Source organism: Callithrix jacchus, chromosome 5 (assembly GCF_049354715.1).
Source record: "Callithrix jacchus isolate 240 chromosome 5, calJac240_pri, whole genome shotgun sequence".
Lineage (NCBI taxonomy): Eukaryota > Metazoa > Chordata > Mammalia > Primates > Cebidae > Callithrix > Callithrix jacchus.
This window is the reverse complement of record NC_133506.1, coordinates 150362452-150388446: the sequence shown is the minus strand read 5'-3', so window position 1 is coordinate 150388446 and position 25995 is coordinate 150362452. Positions and strand designations below refer to the sequence as shown.

The following is a 25995-nucleotide window of genomic DNA, read 5'->3' as shown; positions in this document are numbered from 1 at the left end:
GAGAAGAAGGAAGCGGAAGTGGCACGTGGAGGGGCCGGTGGAGGCGCCGGTGAGTAAATGCCGCAGATTCTGGAAAGTTCTGATCAGTGCGATACATAAGGCTGAGGAACTGGGACCTCCCCTTTTGGGTCGGTAGTTCAGCGCCGGCGCTGGTGTGCGAATCGCGGCCAAGTGAGGCAGGCAGCCCAAGGTGCAGAGCGACCCGCGGAAGCTGAGCGACGCTTTGTCCCGGGGTTTCTCGTCAGCCATCCGCCGCTGTTCCCTGGGGAGTCGGAGGCGCCTGACAGGCCGGCTGTCCGTGTGCCCTTCCCAGTGTCAGAGGAGCGGCCAGACCCCGCGGGCCGGAGCCTAACGCTGCCAGGGCAGGAAACAGCAGCAGGCGAACCAGGCAGGAAGCAGGAGAACGCAGACCCGGACCCGAAGCGGAGGCGAACTGCGAGCCGGCCATGTCGGTGGTGGGATTGGACGTGGGCTCTCAGAGCTGCTACATCGCGGTGGCCCGGGCGGGGGGCATCGAGACCATCGCCAACGAGTTCAGCGACCGGTGTACCCCGTAAGTGGGAAGTCTGCGAGGGTGGTTGGGGGGCGGTTCTGGGCCCTTAGCGTGGGGACCCCAAGCTCTCAGACTGGCTACGGAGCACCGCGGTAAACGAAGGCGTTTGGCAGCGGCGCACCCTTCCGTGGAACTAGGGACCAGCGACCCGCCGAGGCAGGACCTTGCCCAAGAGGAGGGATGGGGGCTTGCCGCCACGAATTGGAGAAGGGATTGTGTCAGGGAATCACGGGGGCGAGAGGAGTCCCAGAGTCGAGACTCTAGGGTCGTCACTTTGTGCGGACTTCCTACTGGGGGTCGGGCTGCGCCAAAGCCCGCGACTTGGCTCCCTTTTCTTGGCAGGCTGCAGCCTGCGCCTTCCGCGGCCGCCCCCGTATCCCTACCCGGCCTCTTTGAGCTGGCTCAGCCGCCCCCAGCCTGTCCTCCTCCCTCCGCGCATATCTTTGCACACGGAAGAGCCGGGCTGCCGGGCTTTTTCTTCCGCATTGTGAATCTCGAAATGAACTGGAAGCTTCCAGAGCTTGTGTCGCTGCTTGTCCACTGAGCAGGCCGACTGTTGTTAGCAACCACGGAAAGATTAGCCCACCTCTTTTTACCCAGTCTTTTGGTTGCCAACATCGTTGTCCTTAGTGCCCAGGATCATTGTCGAAAGATGTAAACGTCCTTCTTTTGCTCTTTGCCATTCATGAGGAATTGTAAAGCGTATTTTTACAATTAATTTTGAACAGTTTACGTAAAAGAGGATAAAAATTGCATACTTTTGTGCTAGAACGCTCTAAGAGAATGGATGTCGTCACTGAACTAAATATTCTATAGCAGCATGGGTTGGGCGAAGGGGAACGTTTTAAAAAGCAACTTTTGTTAGGTGATATTTTCAGAGAAGGATATATACAAACATATCTGCACGTGCATTGATGAAAACATGCTTCCATCTCAAGGAAATTGCTGTGCCTATTAATTTTTTCCAAATGTCCCAAGCCCAGGATGAAAAGTGTAAAATGAAAACATGGAACCCAAAGGCAGAATGACTGGGGCAATACAATTGTTTGGGTGCTGATGAACGTTTATGAAAATTGAGTGGAAAATCTGAGGCAAATACTTGGCAGTGTTAATAACGTTAGGAAGACAGTTCTGAGCAACCTGTGCGTCTGCCTCTGCAGATCTGTTTTTTGGTTAAGGGTTTTGTAATTGAAGTTTAGAAAGAAAATAGTATTTCAGTCTTTCATGCCTAGGTGCAATTTACACTTTTTTTCTGGTTGATCCAATGAAATAACTCTTCAGAGGAGAGTAGGGAAAAAAATTGTGTTATGTAGATACAGTGAGTACTGTGTGAAACTAGACAACAGGTATGGCCCTGAAAAATGTGAACTGAGGGCAGTATTGGAGTTCCCCTTAATATGTTTGTTTCACTATGTGGTCGACTGTTGCCTCAGCTACTGATTGCTCTTCAGTGCAATTAATTTGATTCTCCCTAGGAAAATGAGTAGATCATTCTACAGGTGTATAGATATTCTGAGCTTTGAATGGTGCTCTGATTTTGGACGGTTTCTTGTCTACCTTCTGCTTGGACACTTCTCTGGCTTTAGGATGCTATTTTATTTAACATTTGCTCAGTTAATGTAGTTCAAGGATGTTTCTATTACGGAAAATTTAAACTTTACTACTTAATGCCCTCAGTATTTTCCCGTTTTGCTCATCTCATTTACCATTACTTCTACCTAAGCAGGTAGGAGTAACTCACCCAAAATTAAATTAGATTTGGATTAGTAATCTAGAATTAGGTAACTCCTCAAATCCAAAACCTAATTCACTTACCTTCTCCTCACATGACTTGAGCTTGTCTCTGCTGTTACTGTGCGGTTCCGTTTCCATGGTGGCTGAGAAGGTTGTCTCACAGTTACAAGTCACTTTCCATCTCTTCAAAGCAGATTTGGTGTAATTGATTAGTCACTCCTTTCCCTTAACGTTTATATTCTGTTCCGCTGTGGTACTTGTTCTGCATCATTTTTTTCTTGCAGAATCTCCCAGGTGGGAACCTCTTTGTGCTCTTTAAACTTCAGAGGTTTAACTTGGATTTACTTGCTTGGATTTGCATAAAAACTTTTGATTCCTAAAGAAGCAGGTCGTGTATCAGAGCAAAAGTCGCTATGACAATGACATTAAGATTTGTTCAGAGTTGGTGACTGAAAGGTAGAGTCACATCCTATTTTTTGTTAGTCATGAGTGTAGGGTCAAGTTAATAATCCCCTTTAAGTATTTAAAACATTTTCAAAGTTAATGTTCGGTTTGTAATAACTGGGGACCTGATGGATTCCTGAGCCATGAACAGACCTTTTTAGGGTGGTAGAAGTGCCACCTAGGTTGGATTATCAGAGCAGCAGTTAAGTGGAAGCCCACTTTTGAGTATCTGATGAAAGCTATAGACATTAAAATTGTGCTATGCTTGTTCCGTACCTCGCCCCGCATGGGTAGGACATTTATATTAGAATTTCTCTCTCATCAGTTTAAGATGTCGGCATTTATGCTTTTTAACATTTTTGAAATACATTTTTTTTCTAGGTCAGTCATATCATTTGGATCAAAAAATAGAACAATTGGAGTTGCAGCCAAAAATCAGGTATGTTCTTTAAAAGAATTCTGATCACTTTTTAAGGGGCACATCTTAAAAGGAAAATCTCAAGGCATACAAGAGTGTGAAGTGTGCCTAAGCTTATGTATTTTTGAGTTTTAAAAATATAATTCAAGTATTCTTTATGAACCTTCAGATGATATTCTTTCCTTTCTCTTCCCTTTCTTTTGTTTTATTAACATTGACTTTGACTTTCTAATCTGTCAGCCTTAATTTTTTTTGGGAGACAGAGTCTCTCCGTTGCCCAGGCCTGGAGTACAGGGGTGTCATCTCAGCTCACTGCAACCCCTGCCTCCTGGGTTCAAGGGATTCTCCTGCCTCAGCCTCCCCAGTAGCTGGAATTACAGGCGCATGCTACTATGCCTGGCTAATTTTTGTATTTTTAGTAGAGATGGAGTTTCACCACGTTGATCAGGCTGGTCTCAAACTCCTGACCTCAAGTGATCCACCCGCCTTGGCCTCCCAAAGTGCTAGGATTACAGGTGTGAGCCACCACGCCTGGCCTGCCAACCTTAACTTTTAGTAACTTTTTCCTGTTCTTCATTTATCTAATTTTTAGAAATTATAAACAAGACATAAGTTCTTGTGAAATTTCTCATGATACTCGTTTAAGAGTTAAAGATTCCTTTTATAGAAGGAACTTCTAAGAAGTTATGTGTTTAAAAGCGTTTTCAGGTTACTGAAATTTTTGTCCAGAACTGTGCTGTTTAAAAAATATGGTAAACATGTAATGTATTGAGCATTTGAAAGGTGCTCACCTGAACCAAAATGTGAAGTATAAAATACACGTGAGTTTTTTTACTTTTTAAAATCAAATTGAAAAGTATGGTATCTCATCAATTTTTTTTGTATTGACTACTTATTGAAGTGATAGTTTTTAAAAATATATTGTCCTAAGTTAATTGAAATTAATTTTATTTCACTAGTTTTTAATGTGGCTGCTAGAAAATTTTATGGAGGCAGCTCCCATTTATGGCTTACATATAATTCTATTGAACAGCACTGATCTAGACAAACCCCTTGGAGGTGGGGAGAAAAACAGTAAAAAAAAAAAAATGAAATGCTCTTTGAGAGGCTCTTTGAAGTAGAAAACATTTTTCTAAATACAGAAAATAGTATTGCTAAGAAAGAAAATTTTGGAATATATTTTAATACTGTATTATATATTATGGAATGTATTTAGTACTGACCTATTTAAAAGTCTGTTCAGATTTGAAAACAAAAATCTATCTCTTAAAATGCTTATGTTTAATAAAAAATTGTTACTTTATCAAACGTATGGATCTGCTTTCATTAGAAAATTCTTGTATGTTTTCTAATACTTTGAATATGTAGCTTGGATTTAACTTTATTTCCTTGGAAGACAGAGATAACAAGAAAGGGTGAAAGATGAAAGAAGGAGAAATAGGCACACTCAAAATGATATGTTCAAAAGGGGAGTGGGCCTTTAGTTGGAACAATCCTCTAAATGTGACCAGTGAGGATATTGATAACCTAGACCTAAAATTCTCTTGCATCTTTGTGGTTATGTGAGGAGAAGCTGTTGAGACTCACATTTGCCCTGTAGACAGCTAGACATACTTCTTTCAGTTTTAGAAACATTAGGAATTTTAAGACCTAAACTTGCTTGAATTCCATATTGTTTGAAAACTAGTACTGAGAAGCTAACTGTATTCTTCCCTTTATTCAAAGAACTAGATCAGAGAAGAAGTAAATAGTAAACTGTTTGGGTGTTTTTAAGTAACAATTTCAGAAGTCTTAGTTTTCATACTTATCATTATTTCTTGTTTCAAATGAGGTACCTTTGAGTGAAATGTACGCTGAAGTGGGACTTTTCAATCTAGAGTTTGCTTAAAATATTTGACCAAAATGATGGATTATAAAAACACCATTTCTTAAAACAGTTTAACAAGCATCTGAACCAGTTGTGTAAGATAGCAGTTCAGTGCCTTGTTTTTAAAATTTGTGGCTCTCAAGTCATCAAAATACGCACATGCAGGTGAAAACATTAGGTCATGTAGAAACTTCTTGAATTACTCTTCTGTCTTCTACCTTGTGGTGTGGATAACTAGCATTTCCTGCTATTGCTAGGAACAGTGCTGATCCATGTATTTTCTGGCACAGAATGTTTCTCCTGGCCACTTAGCTATTTATTAGACTATAAAAATTAACTTTTTAAAAAAATTATAATTTGATTATAGTGCTTGTAGATCTATTCATTCATTGGGTATAAAACTTCACAAGTTTAGCAGGGAAAAAAAGAGTCAAACAAAGTGATAAAACTCGAGTTTGTTTAGAGCTTTAGCGATAGTTTTACTGTCTTTGAGTTTATCTTGCAGATTTTGAAATCTGCTTTAAGGTCTGTAGTCACACTGTTGCCTCTTGTTCCCTCTTGCTGCTTACCTTCTGGCATTTTCTATAGGAGAAGAAGGAAGTGTAAGTAAAATCTGTTCGTAGATAGGAAATTTAGTGAAATCGATGGGCCTCAGGGAAAGTTATGTGCACTCATAGGGTTGGTTTGAGTTGTAAAGTGACTAAATAAAATTACTAAAAGTACTGAGAGAAAAAATTTAAAATCTCAAACTTCTTTTGCAGCAAATCACTCATGCAAACAATACGGTGTCTAACTTCAAAAGATTTCATGGCCGAGCATTCAATGACCCCTTCATTCAAAAGGAGAAGGAAAACTTAAGTTACGATTTGGTTCAATTGAAAAATGGTGGAGTTGGAATAAAGGTAATATAATTGAGCAACCTTAGATTCCTTCATAGGAGATGACCCCTTCATCCATCTATAGAGAAAAATATCAACTTATTACTTAAAAACACTAACTTACTTGAGTTTTTACTCAAATTTCTTAATTACATAAGGGGGTCTTTTTGTCCTTTTCTCATTCAGCTCCTTTTAAAGTATAGTAGATACATGCTAAATTGTCTTTGAAAATTATTCAAATGGTAGTGTATATACTATAGCTTAATTTGTGTGTGTTCTGACTTTTTGGCAGTTGTAAAATTGAGGTTTATTTGATGTTGAAAAAAACCGACATTGTGTTCATGTGTCAAACAAAAGTGTGTTCTGAGGTAGCCCAGTTGCAGTTGATTGGAGAGCAGTAGTGTAATAAAACCAGGAATCTTTTTTTAAACTTGCAGAGGTATTCCTGTCTTGTGATCAACACACAATAATATTTATCCCAGTGATTCATCTCTTCAATTAGAGTGGAAATTTACTACCTTCTGTAATGTTTTGACTAAGACTTTGGGTGGGGCATATCTGCCCTAGCTTTCTTCCCCTCCCCTCACCTTTAGGTAGAAATTCTTTCTTCCTTTTTCTTTTTTTCTCTTTTCCTTTCTCTTCCCCTTCGCTCTTTCCCCTTCCCTTTTTTCTTCTTTTCTTCCTCTTCACAAAATGACTATAACAATAAAGATTTTGTGGAAGAAAATGTGTGCTAATATTTGGAAATTAAATATTGGCATGTAGCTTGAAGTACTACAACATTTAAAACATTTTTTCCTTCAATACAGGTAATGTACATGGATGAAGAACATCTATTTAGTGTGGAGCAGATCACAGCCATGTTATTGACTAAGCTGAAAGAAACTGCTGAAAACAACCTCAAGAAACCAGTAACAGATTGTGTTATTTCAGTAAGTATAGTTCAGCAAGGCAGTGTGTTTTATTTCATTTTGCACTCTTTGTATTACTTTTAAGTATCAAGTGTGGGAAAGCTGTTCTTTTGCTAGAGATCATATTCTACTGGACTGTATTAATGTGTGTTCCAGAGCATTTCAGAGTAGATTTGAATGATATTTTTAGCCAGAAGCTGGAAAGGTTCTTGACTAGAAATCAAAATCTATTGTGAGTCTTTTTGAAAACACAGTTTGACTGGTTGTGTTTGTAAGTATTCTAATGCATTTAGTTGCTGCACTATCAGGCTTGTATATTTAACACAGGAGCTTTTCACAGGTTAAAGAATTCTACTCTCAGCTGAGAACCAGTGCACTAGGAATTTTAAAACGTAGCCTACCGGTAGTGATGAAACCTAAATTTTGAGCAGTAGCAAGACTGTTACCTTCATTGGACAATTACTAGTTAGACTGTCAGGGGATACTAGAAATGGACAAAAGTAATCTTTTATTTGGACACCAAAAAGGTAAACTGCTTGCCCAGATGTCTTGGGTCACTTCTTGATATACTGTGGGGTATGCTTTTGGACTTAAATATATAGCATGGTCTTTGCTCTATAGTATGAGCAATGCGGCCAGCCAAGACCAGTCAGAAAGAAGCCTTTATGAATGAATAAGTATATGAATGAATGAGGCAGAAGGGCTAACATTTTTCCTGTTGCCCTTGCAAAATGGGAATGGTTTTAATCTCTGGGAAAATTGAAGAATTATAGGTCAGTGGTTTCTCCCTCCCCTCTCTCTCCCTTCCTTTTTCTGTTTTTTTTGGGCCACAATTTTTTCCCCTTGATGAGCTGAGAAACTGATGGAAGGGGTATTCTGATTTGAAAGGTGAGCAGAGATCCACCTTTGCTCTTGCCTATGTCTCTGTCTGAAGCATCTACAAATATTTTGGACAAATTTGAAAAATCACTGTACTAAACTTTTAGGTATTTGCATTTAAAATGATTCTATGAATGTGTTGTTAGATACTTTTTTTCCTGAATAGTATCCTGAAATGCTGCACTAGAAGGCAGTCAAGAAGAATTACAACTAGAATAGCACAAGTCAATGCTGTAAGAAACTTCAGCCCTTGAGCTGTCTTTACTCTTAGGAAAATCAAAGGCTTTTCCGGAAAGTGATTTTGTAATCTTAACAGGTTGACTGAATTAAAGAGTACCTCGGTGAATAGCAGAACTGAAAGGTGGTAGCATACATTAGAATAGCTCTTTAAGTTCCTATAGTTCTTACCTACAGTTTAATTATATTAAACATTAAATGTTGACTTAGCATTATAATTTCCTAATGCCAGTAGAAGCTTACGACTAGTTTGGAAGCAGATTTCGTCTGCTTTAATTTCAAGTTTTCTGTTAGATTTAGATAACTTTCAATATGTCTTATGAAACTCCTTTTTAATTTTTATTTCAGCTTAAACTTGGTTATAATTAAGCTTTTGATCCTGTAATTTTGGGACAATATTTTCAAAAGTAGTTACTATTTTTGAAAGTTAAGGAGCTTGCAGGAAACTAAAGCCCTATTTGTGTTTTGTGACTTGGCGAGGCAACTACTTAGCTGGACTATTGTGAATTTGTAAGTGGTTTGTGAGGAATTTCTAAGTATATTTTAGAAATATGCTTAGTATATTTCTAAGTATAATTCAGATTTTGGTGTTGTTGTTTGTAGGTCCCCTCCTTCTTTACAGATGCTGAGAGGCGATCTGTATTGGATGCCGCACAGATTGTTGGCCTAAACTGTTTAAGACTTATGAATGACATGACAGCTGGTAAGGAAAAAGCATTTGTGTAGAAGTGAATAGACTATCAAAACTAAAGTTACTCTCAGTGCTGTTGCTTTCATATAGATACAGAAACACAGCCTATTAAAAAGTCAGGTCAGATTTGAAAACAAAAATCTACCCTTAAAATGCTTATGTTTAGTGAGAAATTGGTACTTTATCAAACTTAGGAATCTGCTTTCGTTAGAGAATTCTTTCATGTTTTTTAATCCTTTGGATATGTTGGTTGAATTTACTTTGTTTCCTTACGTTGCATTTATGGTTAGAAAACAAATTTTTCCAAAATCTTAAAATTCTGGGCTTCAAAACCACCTTGGTTTACAAGTAATTGGTTTAGTTAAAAAATTTTTAAATCTGGTGGCTCAAGCCTGTAATCCCAGCACTTTGTGAGGCCGAGGCGGGTGGATCACGAGGTCGAGAGATGGAGACCATCCTGGTCAACAAGGTGAAACCCTGTCTCTACTAAAAATACAAAAATTAGTTGGGCATGGTGGTGTGCGCCTGTAGTCCCAACTACTCGGGAGGCTGAGGTAGGAGAATTGCTTGAACCCAGAAAGCAGAGGTTGCGGTGAGCCAAGATCGTGCTATTGCACTCCAGTCTGGGTAACAACAGTGAAACTTACCTCAAAAAAAAACAAAAGAAAAATTTAAATCTATTTACTGAACTGTAGATAGTTGATCATTTATCAAATGCTATTTAAGCCTGTACTATTTGAATATATTATGTGCTAGGTATTATGGTTATACAGTGGTGAGTACAGCATCTCCTCCATGAGCTTTTATTAGTTTATTATGATTACAGATGAACAAAAAGTTAAGGAAAAAAGTGAGTTTTTATGCTGAAAAGTTTTCCTCACATATTTCTATTAGGTTTTTGGAAAACTTAAATATTGGTAGAAATGCATTCTTAGGTATACGTGTTTTGAAATATCGTTGTTTAAAGTTCAGAAAAAAATTAACACAAACTCTTTAAGGTAGATCAGTTATTTACCTTGGATCTAAAAAAGCTTGGTAGGAACTGCAGTTGCTGTAGTTGTATATGAAATTCTTAATTGTTTTGGATAAGCAGTGTACTAGTGGGTTGTGGTTAAAATGTATATATTGAATAATGAGTCTGATACTGTTTGTGATACATGGTTATGTTTCATTGTATTCACTCCATATATATTTTGTCTAGCAAATCTCCATGTGTTAAAAAAAACGATAGAGCATTTTTCTGAAATCAGAAAGAGTAATAGTTCCAAGAAAATTAGTATGAAGTCAGGTATAAAAGGAATGTAATGTGTTCACCTTTAATTGTTTCAAGTTAATAGTCAAGCTTCCTCCATGTGTAATTTTATGTAACAGTGAAATTCCTGAGAAAATGTGAACCGAAGAATTGAAACATTTGAAACATTGTTATTTTTTGTAGTTGCTTTGAATTACGGAATTTATAAGCAGGATCTCCCAAGCCTGGAAGAGAAACCTCGGATAGTGGTTTTTGTTGATATGGGACATTCAGCTTTGCAAGTATCTGCCTGTGCTTTTAATAAGGGAAAATTAAAGGTAAAGTGATACATTGGAAGTCAGTGTTCAAAACACATTAAGTATTGTGACTTGAACCTGCTGAGCCTCTTTACTATGCTTTTTCTTGGTGATGAAGAGTTTTATTTTAGCTAAAGATGTTAACAAGAACTGGTTGCTAAGGTTGCTCTCCATAAAGATGATGTAATTGTCTTAGCATACTCTTAAGTGTTCTTGTTTAGGAAAGAAAAGGCTTTTTACACTTATCTTCTATATAGTCATTTAAAAGTCAAAAATATCTTAGAGATTTATTCCTAACTGATTTGGATTTCACATATAATTTAAATACAGTCTTGAGTCTCTTAGTCTTTAATTGTTTGAGTAGTAATACTTAAGATTTTAGTTATAAATATGATTGAAAATAACCAGACTATTTGTTGTTTCAACCAATTTAGGTACTGGGAACAGCTTTTGATCCTTTCTTAGGAGGAAAAAACTTTGATGAAAAGTTAGTGGAACATTTTTGTGCAGAATTTAAAACTAAGTACAAGCTGGATGCAAAATCCAAAATACGAGCACTCCTTCGTCTGTATCAGGAGTGTGAAAAACTGAAAAAGCTAATGAGCTCTAACAGCACAGACCTGCCACTGAATATCGAATGCTTTATGAATGACAAAGATGTTTCTGGAAAAATGAACAGGTGCGTCTTGAAGATGGAACTTGTTTTGAAGCTGTAGCCCCAGGTGTCAGTTCTAGTGGGTGTTGTAAGTCTTGGCCTACATTTCAGAATTGTGTGTTAAATGCCTGTGGCTGCAGATACTGTTGTTTATCACCATTAACTCTAGGGGCACTTGTGTGAAGAGGGCTTTTAAAAATACCTTTGCTAAGTACTTAAGTACTCTCATGGGTCTAAGTACCCTCAAGTCTTCTTGGTATTTTCACTTTTTAGTATTTCTGGGCTAGTAATTCAATACTACTTTCACAAAGATACCGTGCAGGGACTGGAAATACCCACTGGAAGTAATGAGAATCAGATCAAAACATTTAGAAGGGCTGGGCATGGTGGTGCGTCCCAACTTCTCAGGAGGCTGAGGCGGGAAGATCCCTTCAGTACAGGAGTTTGGGGCTCCAGTGAGCTATGATTGTACCACTGCACTCAGAGAGCAAGACCCTTCTCTGGGGGACAAATTTTTAAAAGGTAAAATGGCAATCATAAAGATATAAAATGATTTATTTGAGTAATACCAGTAGACCTGGTTGTCTTCCTCATCTTCTTTCTGCAGCTGTTTTGTATATTTATCAAAAACAAAGGAGTTATAAACTACAATACATCTGAACTTGGCCCATGTGGGATCCAGGGTGTCTGAGGGAAAATGATGAAGTTCACTGGGTTGTCAAAAGTAGGACAGGATATTGGTCTTAACTTTTCTAACAAGTTTTTATTTGCTTAAGGTCACAATTTGAAGAACTCTGTGCTGAACTTCTTCAAAAGATAGAAGTGCCCCTTTATTCATTGATGGAACAAACTCATCTTAAAGTAGAAGATGTGAGTGCAGTTGAGATTGTTGGAGGCGCTACACGAATTCCAGCTGTGAAAGAAAGAATTGCCAAATTCTTTGGGAAAGATATTAGTACAACACTCAATGCAGATGAAGCAGTAGCCAGAGGGTGTGCATTACAGGTACTTTCTCAACTCTGCTTTCACTTGGTGTACAGCCCTTAAACAGTTTCCATTGTATGTCATCATGGTGGGATAATAAACAGAGACCTGTGTCTAGATAGCTGAAGGACCTTTGAAACAAACCCGTAAGGCTGTAGGGAGATCAGGCTACTCAAATCCAAAAGATGCAGTAAATTTTAATTAAAGAACTACTGAGCTGGTGTTTCTCAAGCTGGGAATCAAAAAACAGGCATGATTCAGAGAATATCACAGAAGACATGGCTGAAACACTAATTAGCTACGTGGTGGTGGCAGTAGTTACTTACGAAGCACACAGGATTAGAATGGTAACCTAATAAGGAATTGATTTGGGCAAGTTTGCAGAGTGTTGAGAATATGAACAAATGGTTTTATAAAATAGATAACCCTCTCTTATCCCCAAATTGATTTTTAATCTGCTTATCAAATAAAAAGGCAGCCCAAAAGCGTGAAGTTAGTTTGGCGAAAAACACCAAATCTGCAAGTTAATTGGTAAAAAAGAAAATATTAGTTTATATTTAGGATATTATGGTAAGAAAAATCTAAATAGTTTTAACTGAATTTCCAAGTTAACATTTAAGTTTTAAGTGATCTAGTTAGCAGTTTTTAAAATATAAAACAGGATTCTGTAAACAAAGGTATTTAGACTGCCTTTTTAATACTTAAAAAAGAAAAAATATGTAGATAACTAGTTATTAATGATAATCCATTGTATTATGCATCCTTTTCTATGGGGTTTTTGTTTTTGCTTTTTTCTTCATAATGGAATATGCCTCCTTAATTGACTCTGATTCCTTCAAATGATGAAAGTTTGTAGGTTCTTTGGAAGTACAGCTAATTTTGAAGGATCCTATAGTAAATGATGAACTGACTTTTTTGGTCTATTCAGCTTAATCCTCTATTTAGTTATTTTTATTTGTCCTATCTAAATAGACAATTGTACACCTATCTGTTGGGTGCTGCCTTTCCCAAATTGGAATTTATTATTGCTTTCTTCATTTACAAAATTACTTGAAAATATGAACATGAGTTTTGCCCTTTTGGGGGTTTCTTAAGAGATTTGGAAAGCAGTGTAGACAGAACTGTTCATGGATGTATGTGTACATATTAAAAAATGATACAGCTTGAAATTGCTATTAGCAAGGCAGTTTCTAAAACAAATTTCTAGAAAGACCAGGCTCTTCCTAAGTGCTTATGAAGCCGGTTACTGATTAATTGTCGTTATCCTAAGAAACATTATTTGTCTCTGTACCTAGTAATTGGCATAGTATTTAGATGGTAAAAATAAATTATTTGGTTAGATGAAATATACTGTAAACTTATTTTTGAATTTGAGTGTTTTAAACCCTCACCGTCCATTAGAATTGAGTCTTATATTAAAAGATGACTGGGAAATGTTCATGTGCTCATGATTTTTTTTTTTTTTTAAGTGTGCAATTCTTTCCCCGGCATTTAAAGTTAGAGAATTTTCCGTCACAGATGCAGTTCCTTTTCCAATATCTCTGGTCTGGAACCACGACTCAGAGGATACTGAAGGGTATGTAGCAGAAAATAACATTCCGATACTCTACTCTAAAGAAGAAAAATTAACAAATGACTTCTATAGTAGAGTCATTAATTACCTGGAAGCTTTCAACAACCAAATCTACCAAAATATTTATCTCATTTTCATATTGTACATGATGAGATAGAATTGATCAAGGTTTTAGAAGGTCTCTTTTCTGTTTGTGTAGGCAGTAAGCATATTTAAGTACTTCATCTGCTGAATGCCTTTCTCTTTTCTCTCTAGTGTTCATGAAGTGTTTAGTCGAAACCACGCTGCTCCTTTCTCCAAAGTTCTCACCTTCCTGAGAAGGGGGCCTTTTGAGCTAGAAGCTTTCTATTCTGATCCCCAAGGAGTTCCATATCCAGAAGCAAAAATAGGTAAGCAATTCATTTTGTGTATTTTACTCTTTTAGTTAAAGACTTAGCTTCTCATTCATCATACGCACATTAAAAGTTTTCTTAACAGTGTTGAGGGGAACATAATTCTGTGTGGAGACATTTTCGATTTAGAATAATGGTGATGGAGCAATATCTTAATTTTATTGAGGAGTCAACTGGCCTAGAGACAGAACAATTTAGTAGTTCTGCTGTTACTTGCAAGTGTATATTGACATATATTTAGGAACACTTTAGTATTTTCCCTGTTCTGATACAGTCTGTATGTAAAGGATGACCCCTGCTTTTAATATTCACTTTTCCTCTAGGTTAAGTGTTATTTGCAGTCTGTTACTTCTGATTTAAAACCTGAGCCAGCGACCATTGTGAAACTATTTCTCAAATGTACCTTTGTGTTACCTGTTGTAAAGATAGGTCTTTTTTGGTACATATTGTGGGGGGACATTTGGCACTGTCCATTTACTTTTACCCAAAGTAACTCTTTCCCAGACCACAGGTGGAATTTGCTAATATTGCTAGGTCTTTTCGGGACTCACCCTTGCCTCACACCTATTCATAAAGAAATTGTTTGAAGGAGTCCAACCTGATAAGTTGTGTTTTCTTTCTTACTACTTTAAAGGCTAAAATGTTCTGACCTGGACTTGTGGTGTATTGTTTCTAAAACAGTTTTCATGAATTTATTGTCAGGAAAACAATTTGAGTAGACTTGGTAAGATTTTGCTAAATTGGAATCTGTGCATTAATTCCTTATTTTTTGGAAGATAAAATCCCAGCTCTTTAGCATGGCATCTAATTTTTCATGTTTGGCTGAAACTGAAAACGTTGCACATACTTGAGCCATTTTACATGCCACTTTCCAGAGTAAATGCTGTTTCTTTAGATGGATGGATCTTTTGGCAATTATTTCCTGAACTACTGATTTGACAGTTAATCACGGTGTATTCTCTGATCTTTGTGACATTGTAATTAAATCTGTAGCTGCGTGTGTTCATGTAGACAGCACGTTAAATAAAAGGCAGTTAAATCCCATTTGGAGCTTTGCACATAACACGTTCAAAATACTCATTTTTGGCTTAGTGATCTCTGGAATAGCAGTACTTACTGGTGGCTATAAGCTTAACACCTAGCACTTGGTTCTGTAGTATTTAATTCTCAGAAGTATACAAAGTTTAGGTAACTTTTATAATAGCTCACACAGCCAGGATTCAAGCCCAGACAGTCTGGATTAAAGTCTGCACTTTGAACCATTAGTAATGTTCTAGAACCCCACTGTATTGCACATTATAATTTCAGGCTTTCGTACAGATTTTGGCTCACCTCCCTTATTTAAAACAGCTAAATGTTTTGATTATTTAACCAAGAGAATGGTATTCTTTAAAAGATGATAGGATGAAAATTCAGCATGTGCTTGCTATCATCTGCCTTATGCTTGCAAACAGTTTTTCATGTCTAGTTTGTGCTCACCCATCTGGAGTAACTAGTAGGGTAGGAGGAGGCAAGGACTGCTTATTATCAGTATCTTACATGCAGCGTTTGCCTAGTGTTAAATAAGACAGTGCTGAGAGTGCCCTTACCTTTGGAAGTTTTTACGGCATACTAAGGTTAATCTCAAGTATATATATTTTAAGAGATTATAGTTATATTTTAGAGGACTTTAATTTGGTAAAGATTGGGTAGAAGATTTTACAACAGCAGTAGTTCTCAAGTTTTTTTTTTTTTTTTAGCCTTTTTATTTTCCTTATCTGTCTCCTTTACACTGATAGATTTTTACTGATTTATTAAGAGAAGGGGTCTCACTTTGTTATGAGGCTTAAGTACAGTGATTATAGCTCAGTTCCCCTTGAACTCTTGGGCTCAAAGTGTCCTCCCGCCTCAGCCTCCTGAGTAGCTAGGACTACAGGTGAGTGCCACTGCATTCGACTTTTTTTTTGTAGAGACAGGGTCTCATTATCTTGCCCAGGCTGGTCTCAAACTCTTGGGCTCAAGTGATCCACCACTTCCTCCCAGAGTGCTGGGATTAGAGGCATGAACCACCCTGCCTGGCCTCTACAGAGATTTAGACTTAATTCTAAAATTGTGTGGTTTTGGTTGTTCTAGGTCGGTTTGTAGTTCAGAATGTTGCTGCACAGAAGGATGGGGAAAAATCTAGAGTAAAAGTCAAAGTGAGAGTCAACACCCATGGCATTTTCACCGTCTCTACGGCATCTATGGTAGAGAAAGTCCCAACTGAGGAAAATGAAATGTCTTCTGCAGAAGCTGACATGGACTGTATGAATCAGAGACCGCCAGAAAATCCAGATACTGATGTAAGTTTGTGGATAAATCTTTGTGTTTGAATAGAGTTGACTTAGTTCTAAGCTATAGGAGACGCTAGGTAGGGAAGGGTTAAAATGAATGTTTTTCTTCATAAATAATTTTGATCAGAATTTTAGGTAATAGCACTTGCCAGTTAATTGTAATATACAGCTTGAAATTTGGTGAATTGTGATTAAATTCTGTGTAACTGAATTTGAAGTAACTTGTATATGCCAGAGTAGTTGATGTTTCATTGAGTTGGGATTGTTTTTGGTGTTTTGAAGACATAGACCACATTTGAGAAGTCAAATGTTGACTGACGTTTAAGAAACTTAAAAAATAGACTGCTAAAAAACTGTTTGAAATAGCTACCAAATATTAAAGTTTTTTAAATTGTATGGCAAAATTGGCTTTGGTATTTCAGAACTTGTTTTTATTTTTACATGGTTTTCTGTATTGGGGGAGGAAGGAAGAGAAGTTCTGTGTAGAGTATAGTAAGAGTTGTTCATCATTAGCATGAGTGCTAGTCGTGTGTGGTCAACAGAAGAATTTTAGGAAGCTCAAGTACTACGATAATTAGTTTATTTCTGGGGTATAGACATAGCTTAAGAGGCGGGCATTGTGGTGTTGCAGCTAAGATGTGAAGAAGTGTGTATCTAGTTATCACTGTTACCTTTCTAGAACATTTAAGGAACATAAACAGTTTGAACCTTAGTTTGTTCTCTCATCTAGAAAAACTCTAAAGTAATGTGTTAATTGATGAGTGCCATATACTTTCTCAAACTTAGTGCCTTTTGGATATCAGGAATGCCTTGCTTCTGAACACTTCAGTGTCTATCTTAGAATCTTGAAGACTTGAAAGAAAAATATGAGAGAGTTGGGTGTGGGCGGAAAGTAGTTAACGGAGAATATTTCGGGCTTCTCCCAAAGATCGGAGAGATAAGCAAGCACTAATTTGTTAGGGATTGAGGGCTGCTAAAGAAGAAAATTAGGAAACTCTCAGGGTTCATTTTTCTTCTTTTTCTTTACCACATTTTTAATTAGGATTGTTAATATGTAGCATTTATTCTTTATCCTGAGATCTTTTAAGGTATAAATAGCTGGATCACAGACTATCGTGGGGACAGAGTGAGTCTTGGGTATCTATAAGCTGAGGTGATGAATCCCTGAATAACTGATAATTGGCCATTTTATGTAACTGTTCAGTAAATTGAAATGGAGATTTGTTGAGATCCATGATGGCTGCTTGTAAAATAGGTTTTAGAGGCTTGTTTCTAGGAAGGAGCCTGCAGTAAACCATTTCCAGTGCCTTAGAGAGTGAATATCTGTACAAGCTTAGATGAGCTTCTTAAGGGAGAGTTCTTGATTGTCATCATGTCAGTTAAATGCTTTTACTTGTGTTATTTAATGATATTAACTGCTGTCATCAAAGAATTTTTTACAGGTTTAGAATTTCTACAGAAGTTTTCAAGTACTTTGTGTTCATTTTGTTTTTATCCAGTACCTTTACTCCCCACCTGTTAAGATTTCAGAAATTGAGTGTACTGTCTTTGGTGCCCTATAACTTTAAAAATTTATACAAGTACACCTGCTTTCTACATCCTTTGTGCCTGGGCTTTCATTTCAGAAAAATGTCCAGCAAGACAACAGTGAAGCTGGAACACAGCCCCAGGTACAAACTGATGCTCAGCAAACCTCACAGTCTCCCCCTTCACCTGAACTTACCTCAGAAGAAAACAAAATCCCAGATGCTGACAAAGTGAGTGACTCTTCTAGTTCATTCCATTAGACAATGTTGCAACATGTAATCATTAATGATATCATTAAATTGCAGTTTCAAGAGCAAGCACCAAGTGATTTCATACTGTGTAGGATTTTTTTTCTGTTGATTTTCTGTGTATTTTTCAACTAAAATCAGAGGTATTCAAGCACAGTTAAGGGAATTGAATGTCCTGATTTAAACCTAAAAGCTTCTCTTGATGAACTGCCACCTGAAGTAACACGAGGCTAATGTATACTGTTTGTTTTCTTTCAGTGAGCAAAGGTATCTTCTCATACCAAAGGCAGAAATTGATATTTCCCAGGGCTACATGATTAGTTTTTACTTGAGCTAATCAGATGATAAATACATGGGCTATATAGGAGTCTAGTAAACGTGTTTCTCAAGTCATCAGTCAAATTTAAGTAAATTAATTGTGGTGGTCTGGTAATAACCAGATTACATTTCAAGGTAATTATTCTTTTATACTGCTTCTACAGGAGGTATTGGAAGCTAACTTAAATAGTGATATTGTGTCCCTTGAAAAATGACAGCTTGTTACCAAACCTTTAAGATTTGTGGTCAGATGGATACTGAAAAATTAATGTTGTTAACTGTGTATCACTGTATGTTTTGTAGAACTTTATTTTCTGTACCAGTTGCATATAAATAATTAGCCTTCTCTTGGTTGTTTGGTTTCTCTTACATTCAGAGGGTAGAGTTTTTTTACCCTCAGGCAAATTATAGAATCTTTCATTGGGGTCAGAATAGGTTTTTACACTATGTAAAACTTACCAGTTTTTAATTTTCCTGTCTCCTCATTGATCCTCGGGGGCTCCCAGTGTGAGCTATAGGACCTGACTCTGATTTCTGGAAGCTGCTTTCTGTTTTCTGCTGTTAATGTTGTAGGATGATGGTGATTATTTGGAAAAATCGAGGCTTAGTTTCAGCAGCAACCCCTTGACTTGGGGTGACTATTAACTGCCCTTGCTGATAGTCTCAGTACCTGTCTAGAACATGACATTGGGTAGGATCTCATGCTCCTGAGTGGTAGGTAGGACCACTAGTCTCAAGCCATTTGGAGCATTGTTACCACCCCTTTGGAGAGGGTTCCTCATCCATTCCATGTTGACATGTCATTTTGTGATGCTGGTTTTGTCAATAGTTGGTTTAATTGGGTACTGTCAGGCTGTCTTGTCTTGATTTAACTTCCATACATGTGCTGTTATCCATTTGTTTCCCAATATCTGTTGCACTTCAGTGTCATCTTAGGTGTATATTTCAATGGATTTATTTTTCTTTCCTGTGGCTCATGCCCTCAGAGCCTGCAAACTGTATTGAAGGGTTGTGTGCACTAGAAAGAAAACGACATGGGGAGGACTGCAGGCTGACTGCCTAGTTCATCCATAGTGATACAGCTTATAGGTGATTTCTAAGGAAAACTGAGATCAGTCTGAAGCATGGGATCTAGTTCCATCTCTTTTATTTTAGGCAAGTCATTGAACTTTCTAGACCCAGTTTCTTTGATAAAGTGCCTAAGATGTTTACATCCTTTGTAACTCCTAAAAGCCATGATTATTGCACTTCATGGGCTAGTCTCTTCCCATCTTACCATCCTATCCATCAGGATACATGTTAGACACTGTGGTTGTCATCTGATCTGTCATACAACTGAGTCTGCTCAGTTGTGTTCTTTGTCATTTGTATTAGTAGAAACCTGCAGAAATGGAAATGCATAGCAAAGTATGGAAAATTAAAGGCCACAGGAGATACTTCTTTAGCCCTGTATTTACATATTTTAGAAAAACCTACATAAATGCTCAGCATGTATCACATCTGTCCCTCTGGTACTGTAAGACTCTTACCTCTTTTTACCTTGCAGTGTTGCTTATACAATTCAAAGGTGGATAGTAATAATGTGTGTGTTCATATGTGTATGTATGTTTTTATGTATGTATGTATATCTATATATATGAAAACTCCAGGTTCAATAAGGAGATTTTAAAAGGCACTAATCAGCGCAGTGCCAGTTGTAATTAAAGCAGGCATACTGGCATATAGAGCCTGTAATAATACAGGAATTGACTTGATCCTAACCTGTTTTGCATTGCTCAAAGTTTATCTTTAGGTGGCAGGTTCTAGAGTCTATAAAGATCAGAATAATTCAATAATTTGCATTTTTTGGCTCGTGGGATTTACAAGAATGTTTAAAGGGGTTAGAAAGTAAAGACTTGTGAAGAAAAGCTTTAGCAGGAGAGATTGTTCAATATAAGAAGAGAAAAATATCCTGATAAATTCCTGAAGGGGACGGTATGGCAAATTTAAGTTTAATAGCAGCCCTGATTTAAAGTAGTGAAATTAGGTGATCCTATAGACCCTTCCAACTTTATGATTTTTAGAGATTTTATTTTTGCCCAAGTCATCAGTAAGTATGAGGAGTTTTTCTTTCCCCCAAGGGTTGTTTAAAAATTTTTCCTTTTTTTTATTCCCCTTCCCAAGGCAAATGAAAAAAAAGTTGACCAGCCTCCAGAAGCTAAAAAGCCCAAAATAAAGGTGGTGAATGTTGAGCTGCCTATTGAAGCCAACTTGGTCTGGCAGTTAGGGAAAGACCTTCTTAACATGTATATTGAGACAGAGGTAAGTACTTTAAATATTTTTAGTTTGAGGCTGGGTGCAGTGGCTCACACCTGTAATCCCAGCACTTTGGGAGCCAACGTGGGTGGATCATGAGGTCAGGAGATGTAGACCATCCTGGCCAACATGGTGAAACCCTGTCTTTACTAAAAATACAAAAATTTGCTGGGTGTGATGGTGTGTCCCTGTAGTCTTAGCTACTCAGGAGGCTGAGCCAGGAGAATCACTTGAACCCAGGAAGCAGAGGTTGCAGTGAGCTGAGATCTCGCCACTGCACTCCAGCCTGGCAACAGAGTGAGACTCTTAAAAAAATTTTTTTTTAAATGTGCTTAGTTGCTTGGTTGTGTTACCCATATTTCTAGTAGATAAATGGTCACAATTCTTTCTCATCCCAAGTTTTATGTAGTTTTAGGGATAGAATGAAGCCAAAACTAACGAATTTTGCAGTTTAATTTTTTTTAACAAGTTCTGTTGCATTTTTTATTCATATTAGATCTATGTGATAAATGATTCTGTTTGATACAAAATGAGTTCTTGTGAAACAAATGGATGGTGGTATATGGTAACACAGCACAGTACAGTTGGAATTTCAGGCCACACTAAATATTTCTATTAAAATACATTGTGGCTTTTTAGTAGTCTGAAATTCTAGAATCATGTGAAATAATTGATAACTTGATTTTTCCACACTGAGGTGGGAACATTGTATTTAGGAGTTTATTTAACAACAAACTATAGTATTTAGGAGTTTATTTAACAACAAACTATAGTCCATTTATTTACATCTTTAATTTTAAAAACTGGTGTGACTGTTACGCATTGGCCAGTATTAATCTGATTATAAGATAACCATTTATATACAAGTAGACAAAATTACATTTAAGCAATAGGTTTTTTTTTTAACTTAGCATTAAATATGAAATCTGTGTAATCAGTTACAATGTTAAAAAAAATCAGACATCAGCCTGTGTATTTAGAAATGGAAATGTCTGTTGGGTTTGTAGGAAGAGTTTGATGAGATAGCAATTGGAGCTGTGTTAACACTAAAATTTGTTTTGTATGATTTTTTTTTTTTTAAATCCCAGGGTCTACATATTTAAAATTTAGTTTGAGTTAACCAGAAGACCAGAATTAACCTTTCCTGTTTCCTGACAGGGTAAGATGATAATGCAAGATAAATTGGAAAAAGAAAGGAATGATGCTAAAAATGCAGTTGAGGAATATGTGTATGAATTCAGAGACAAGCTGTGTGGACCATATGAAAAATTTATATGTGAGCAGGTATGTCTTAAAGCTCTATTTTTGTTTCAGTAGTCTCATATAAAGTGTTTAATATATAAATTGACAGTTGAGGCTTAAGCCTTTTACTCAGTTACATAATTTGAACTTTTTGGAAACAGAAGACAAAGTCATAGAGAAAGGGCTTGTTAGTGATGAGCAGTTTTATTTTGCACTAGCCTACCCCCAAAACACTTTTTACCATCAAGAAGAGAGAACCTATCGAATATTGATGTAGAGTCTATGTCATTACTGTCATAGGGTCTCGGATAAATAAGAGAAAAATCTTTGATTTTAAAGACCTCAAATGCAGTGATGCCACTGCCTTGGTAGCTTTTCTGTCATTGTTTCATCTCATAAGATGTGTTCAGTCATTCCAGAGCTTACTGAGCCCCGTTATTTCCCTTATCCCTTTTCTTGACTCCCACTTAGTATGGCTCTGAGTAAATCCCAGATGCACAACTGTGAAAGATAGGACTGGGAAAAAAGAAACTGGCTAGGTATAAATCTAGCCAGTTTAGTTGAGGGTCATTTAAAGTGAAATTTCAAGTCTATTTTATTCGTAGTTCTGAGGACTCTGGGCTACGTTGTAATGTACTTTAGTTCTTAGCTCTGCCCTGATATTCTCTAAGTTTCTTATGGTGGGGACTCAAAAGTGGAGATGACCGAACCAGGCAGGACCTCCCAGGGCTGGAGTAGAAGTTCTTACATGAACTGGTTCGGAATGACTTTTTTATGTGTTCAGTGATTGTCAACTTGTATAGCTTCCCCTCAGTATTTGATAGTTGCATAAGTGAACAAAAACCTAATAAGACCCGGTTGTTTTGGAGAGTAGGAAGATAATTGCTCCTCTATAAGCCACATTTCATTCTACAGATTGGGCTTCTAAGATACAGTACTGTAAGTCAATGAGAGCCATTTTCAGTGTCTGTATAACAAGGCAGAGAAGCCAGATCAGAGTGCCTTCCTGGATAAGATTAGCTACCTAGTGTGCGAACGCCTCTGAGAATGCCTCTTTGTTTTGTTTTGAAAAATTCTGAAGTATGAGTGCCACTGATATTGTCATATTTTATGTTAAGGATCATCAGAATTTTTTGAGACTCCTCACAGAAACTGAAGACTGGCTGTATGAAGAAGGAGAGGACCAAGCTAAACAAGCATATGTTGACAAGTTGGAAGAATTAATGGTAGGCCCTTTTCTCCCCCTGAAAGGTGGTTTGTGTTTTAAACTATAGACTTTAAAATAAAATTACAACTATTAATTTATTACATTTTATTTTAGAAAATTGGCACTCCAGTTAAAGTTCGGTTTCAGGAAGCTGAAGAACGGCCAAAAATGTTTGAAGAACTAGGACAGAGGCTGCAGCACTATGCCAAGATAGCAGCTGACTTCAGAAATAAGGTGAGTCAGTCTTTTTGTACATAGGGAAGAAGTTAACCTAGATTTTAATAAGCTAACATTTAAGCTGGGAATCATTATGAATAATCTTAAAGTTTGAAATTTTGTTATTTGAGGTTAGAGATACATTGGAGCCTTCTGGAAAGTTGGGTCAAATGAGATGTTATTCAGTAAATTCCATAGAATGACTGTTTTTTCTGTTCAGGATGAGAAGTATAACCATATTGATGAGTCTGAAATGAAGAAAGTTGAGAAGTCTGTTAACGAAGTGATGGAATGGATGAATAATGTCATGAACGCTCAGGCTAAAAAGAGTCTCGATCAGGATCCAGTTGTACGTGCTCAGGAAATTAAAACAAAAATTAAGGTGAGTGTTAACTGTCTCATGTTTGTTTACTGCTGGGTTCTCTTACAGACTCAAGTTGCAATCACTTAGACCTTTAACGTAGCCATTTTTCCTATAAATCTTTGACCTCATCCTGACTGAGACCAGCTTTTCTTAGTCTATTATTTTATCACAAAATATAGAAGACCTCGTAAGTTTGTTACGTGTCCACTTCTCCATTTATTCATTTCTATCAACAAATATATTTGTTGAGCTCCTGTCATGTGCCAGTCCTTGTTCTCAGGGTTAAACAATTAAGCGTGCAAAGTGTAGTCTCTGCCCTTATGGAACTCACCTTGTAATGGGAGAGAGACCAACAATAAACATGCCTGTGTCATCTATCAGAAAGTGTTCAGGGCTGTCAGGAAACAGTAGGGCAAAAGGGATTAGGACATTCTAGGTCTTGTGTGTGAGGCTGGAAGGAAACTGGGAAAAGTGCTTTTCTGGAATAATATTCGAACACAGTGAAGGTCAAGGAAAAGTGACCCTTTTAAGCACTATCAGTTTCAAGCTATAAACTTGAATTCTAGCTCTGTCCTCACTAGTTTCCTGACTGGAAGGTACTTAACCTCTCTGAACCATTTTCTTCCATGAAATGGGGATTAGAATTCCTTTCCTTAAATACTGCTATGAGGATTAAGGGAAGTAACATGTGTAAGTACATGGGGAGTCCTTCCATGGAAGAATATTAATACTCTCTTTTGGTCAGACTGTAAGCTATGGTTTTTGGCAAATGTAATGAGAAAACGTAATTTTTTGATGTATAATTGGAGTTGGTAGAAAAATAGTGGTTCGGACATGTGGAGAAGCAGTTGAAAATGAACTGGATGGATGTGAGTTAATCTGATAACTAGTTTTGTTTTCTTTAGGAATTGAACAACACGTGTGAACCTGTTGTAACACAACCCAAACCAAAAATTGAATCACCCAAACTGGAAAGAACTCCAAATGGCCCAAATATTGATAAAAAGGAAGAAGATTTAGAAGACAAAAATAACTTTGGTGCTGAACCTCCACATCAGAATGGTGAATGTTACCCTAATGAGAAAAATTCTGTTAATATGGACTTGGACTAGATAACATTAAATTGGCTTATTCCTTCCATTAATAAAATATTTTTGCCGTAGTATGTGACTCTACATAACATACTGAAACTATTTATATTTTCTTTTTTAAGGATGTTTAGAAATTTTGTGTATTATATGGAAAAAGGAAAAAAGCTTAAGTCTGTAGTCTTTATGATCCTAAAAGGGAAAATTGCCTTGGTAACTTTCAGATTCCTGTGGAATTGTGAATTCATACTAAGCTTTCTGTGCAGTCTTAACCATTTGCATCACTGAGGATAAAACTGACTTTCGTCTTTTGGAGAAAAAAACAAACCGTACTGCTTGTTCAAGAGGGCTGTGATTAAAATCTTTTAAGCATTTGTTCCTGCCAAGGTAGTTTTCTTGCATTTTGCTCTCCATTCAGCATGTGTGTGGGTGTGGATGTTTCTAAACAAGGCTAAGTCTGACTTCATAAGGGCTTTCTAAAATCATTTCTGTCCAATAGAAAATGACTTTTTGCTTTGATATTAATTCAGTGAGTAAAACAAAAGCTAGTCAGATGTGTTAGAAGCATGCAGAACAAAACGTTTAAAATTTATCTCTCACTATACAGTATATTGTCATGTGAAAGTGGAATGGAAGAAATGTTGATCCTGTTGTAACTGATTGTGAAGACTTTTATGAGCTTTAAAATAAAGTTCATCTTGTGTCATTTCTAAACTGTTGATTTTGTCACTAATTTTAAACATGGGATGGGGAGACAATTATTCTAGCAGAAATGAAGTTAGTGTCAAGATCCAGTTTTTTTGCTGCTCATCTCTTTTCTAGGTGAAAATGGTTTTCTCCTGACAGAAAAGTAGCATATTTATCACATTAACACATTTAGAAAATACTGTAAAGTGAATATAACTTAAAATGCCTCCACCCAGAAAAAAACATTGTTAACACTTTGTTATATATCCTTGGAGCCTTTTCCCCTAATGATGGAGTTACATCTGTGTGGGTGTCTATGTTACACTGCTGTGGGCTGTTTTTAAAAAACTATACCAGGGCAATCAGTAAATACAGTCAGGTGTTGTAGCTGCATAAATGTAGTGAGTTCATTATAAAGACATACTTAAAAGTGCCAATCTCGCTATTGGTGGATTTAGGTGTTTCTCATTTTTGCTGTTCAAAATAACTAGAATTTTATCTGGTTATTTTGTAAGCACAGAATTGAAGTCGTGTTTGGGGCAGTAGAGAGGACACATTCACTTAGATGACAAGGAACCTGCGGCTCACTAGGGTGCCACAAGTTTTTGTTACTATTTTTGTGGTAGAGATGGGGTTTCGCTATGTTGCCCAAGCTGTTCTTGAACTCCTGGGCTCAAGCGATCTGTATGGCTTAGCTTACCAAAGTGCTGGGATTACATGCATGAGC

The 25995-nt window shown here is 37.1% G+C and overlaps 1 protein-coding gene across 2 annotated transcripts; it reads left to right on the top strand.

Annotated features, from left to right (window-relative positions):
• Positions 1-25295, top strand: HSPH1 (heat shock protein family H (Hsp110) member 1). Of its 2 annotated transcripts, none has more exons than XM_078375247.1 (18): positions 1-49; positions 3113-3170; positions 5778-5918; positions 6704-6826; positions 8525-8624; positions 10048-10181; positions 10595-10839; positions 11592-11820; positions 13269-13375; positions 13628-13761; positions 15877-16085; positions 17702-17833; positions 20333-20470; positions 21623-21748; positions 22825-22932; positions 23028-23147; positions 23350-23511; positions 24399-25295. In XM_078375247.1, exons 4-18 carry the CDS (start codon positions 6707-6709, stop codon positions 24603-24605), a joined length of 2271 nt encoding a protein of 756 aa, XP_078231373.1. In that variant the 5' UTR covers positions 1-49; positions 3113-3170; positions 5778-5918; positions 6704-6706; the 3' UTR covers positions 24606-25295. The 2 variants fall into 2 exon arrangements, with proteins under 2 accessions (XP_078231373.1, XP_002748998.1); XM_002748952.6 differs by lacking the exon at positions 1-49 and adding an exon at positions 127-553.
• The last annotated feature ends 700 nt before the right edge of the window (positions 25296-25995 follow it).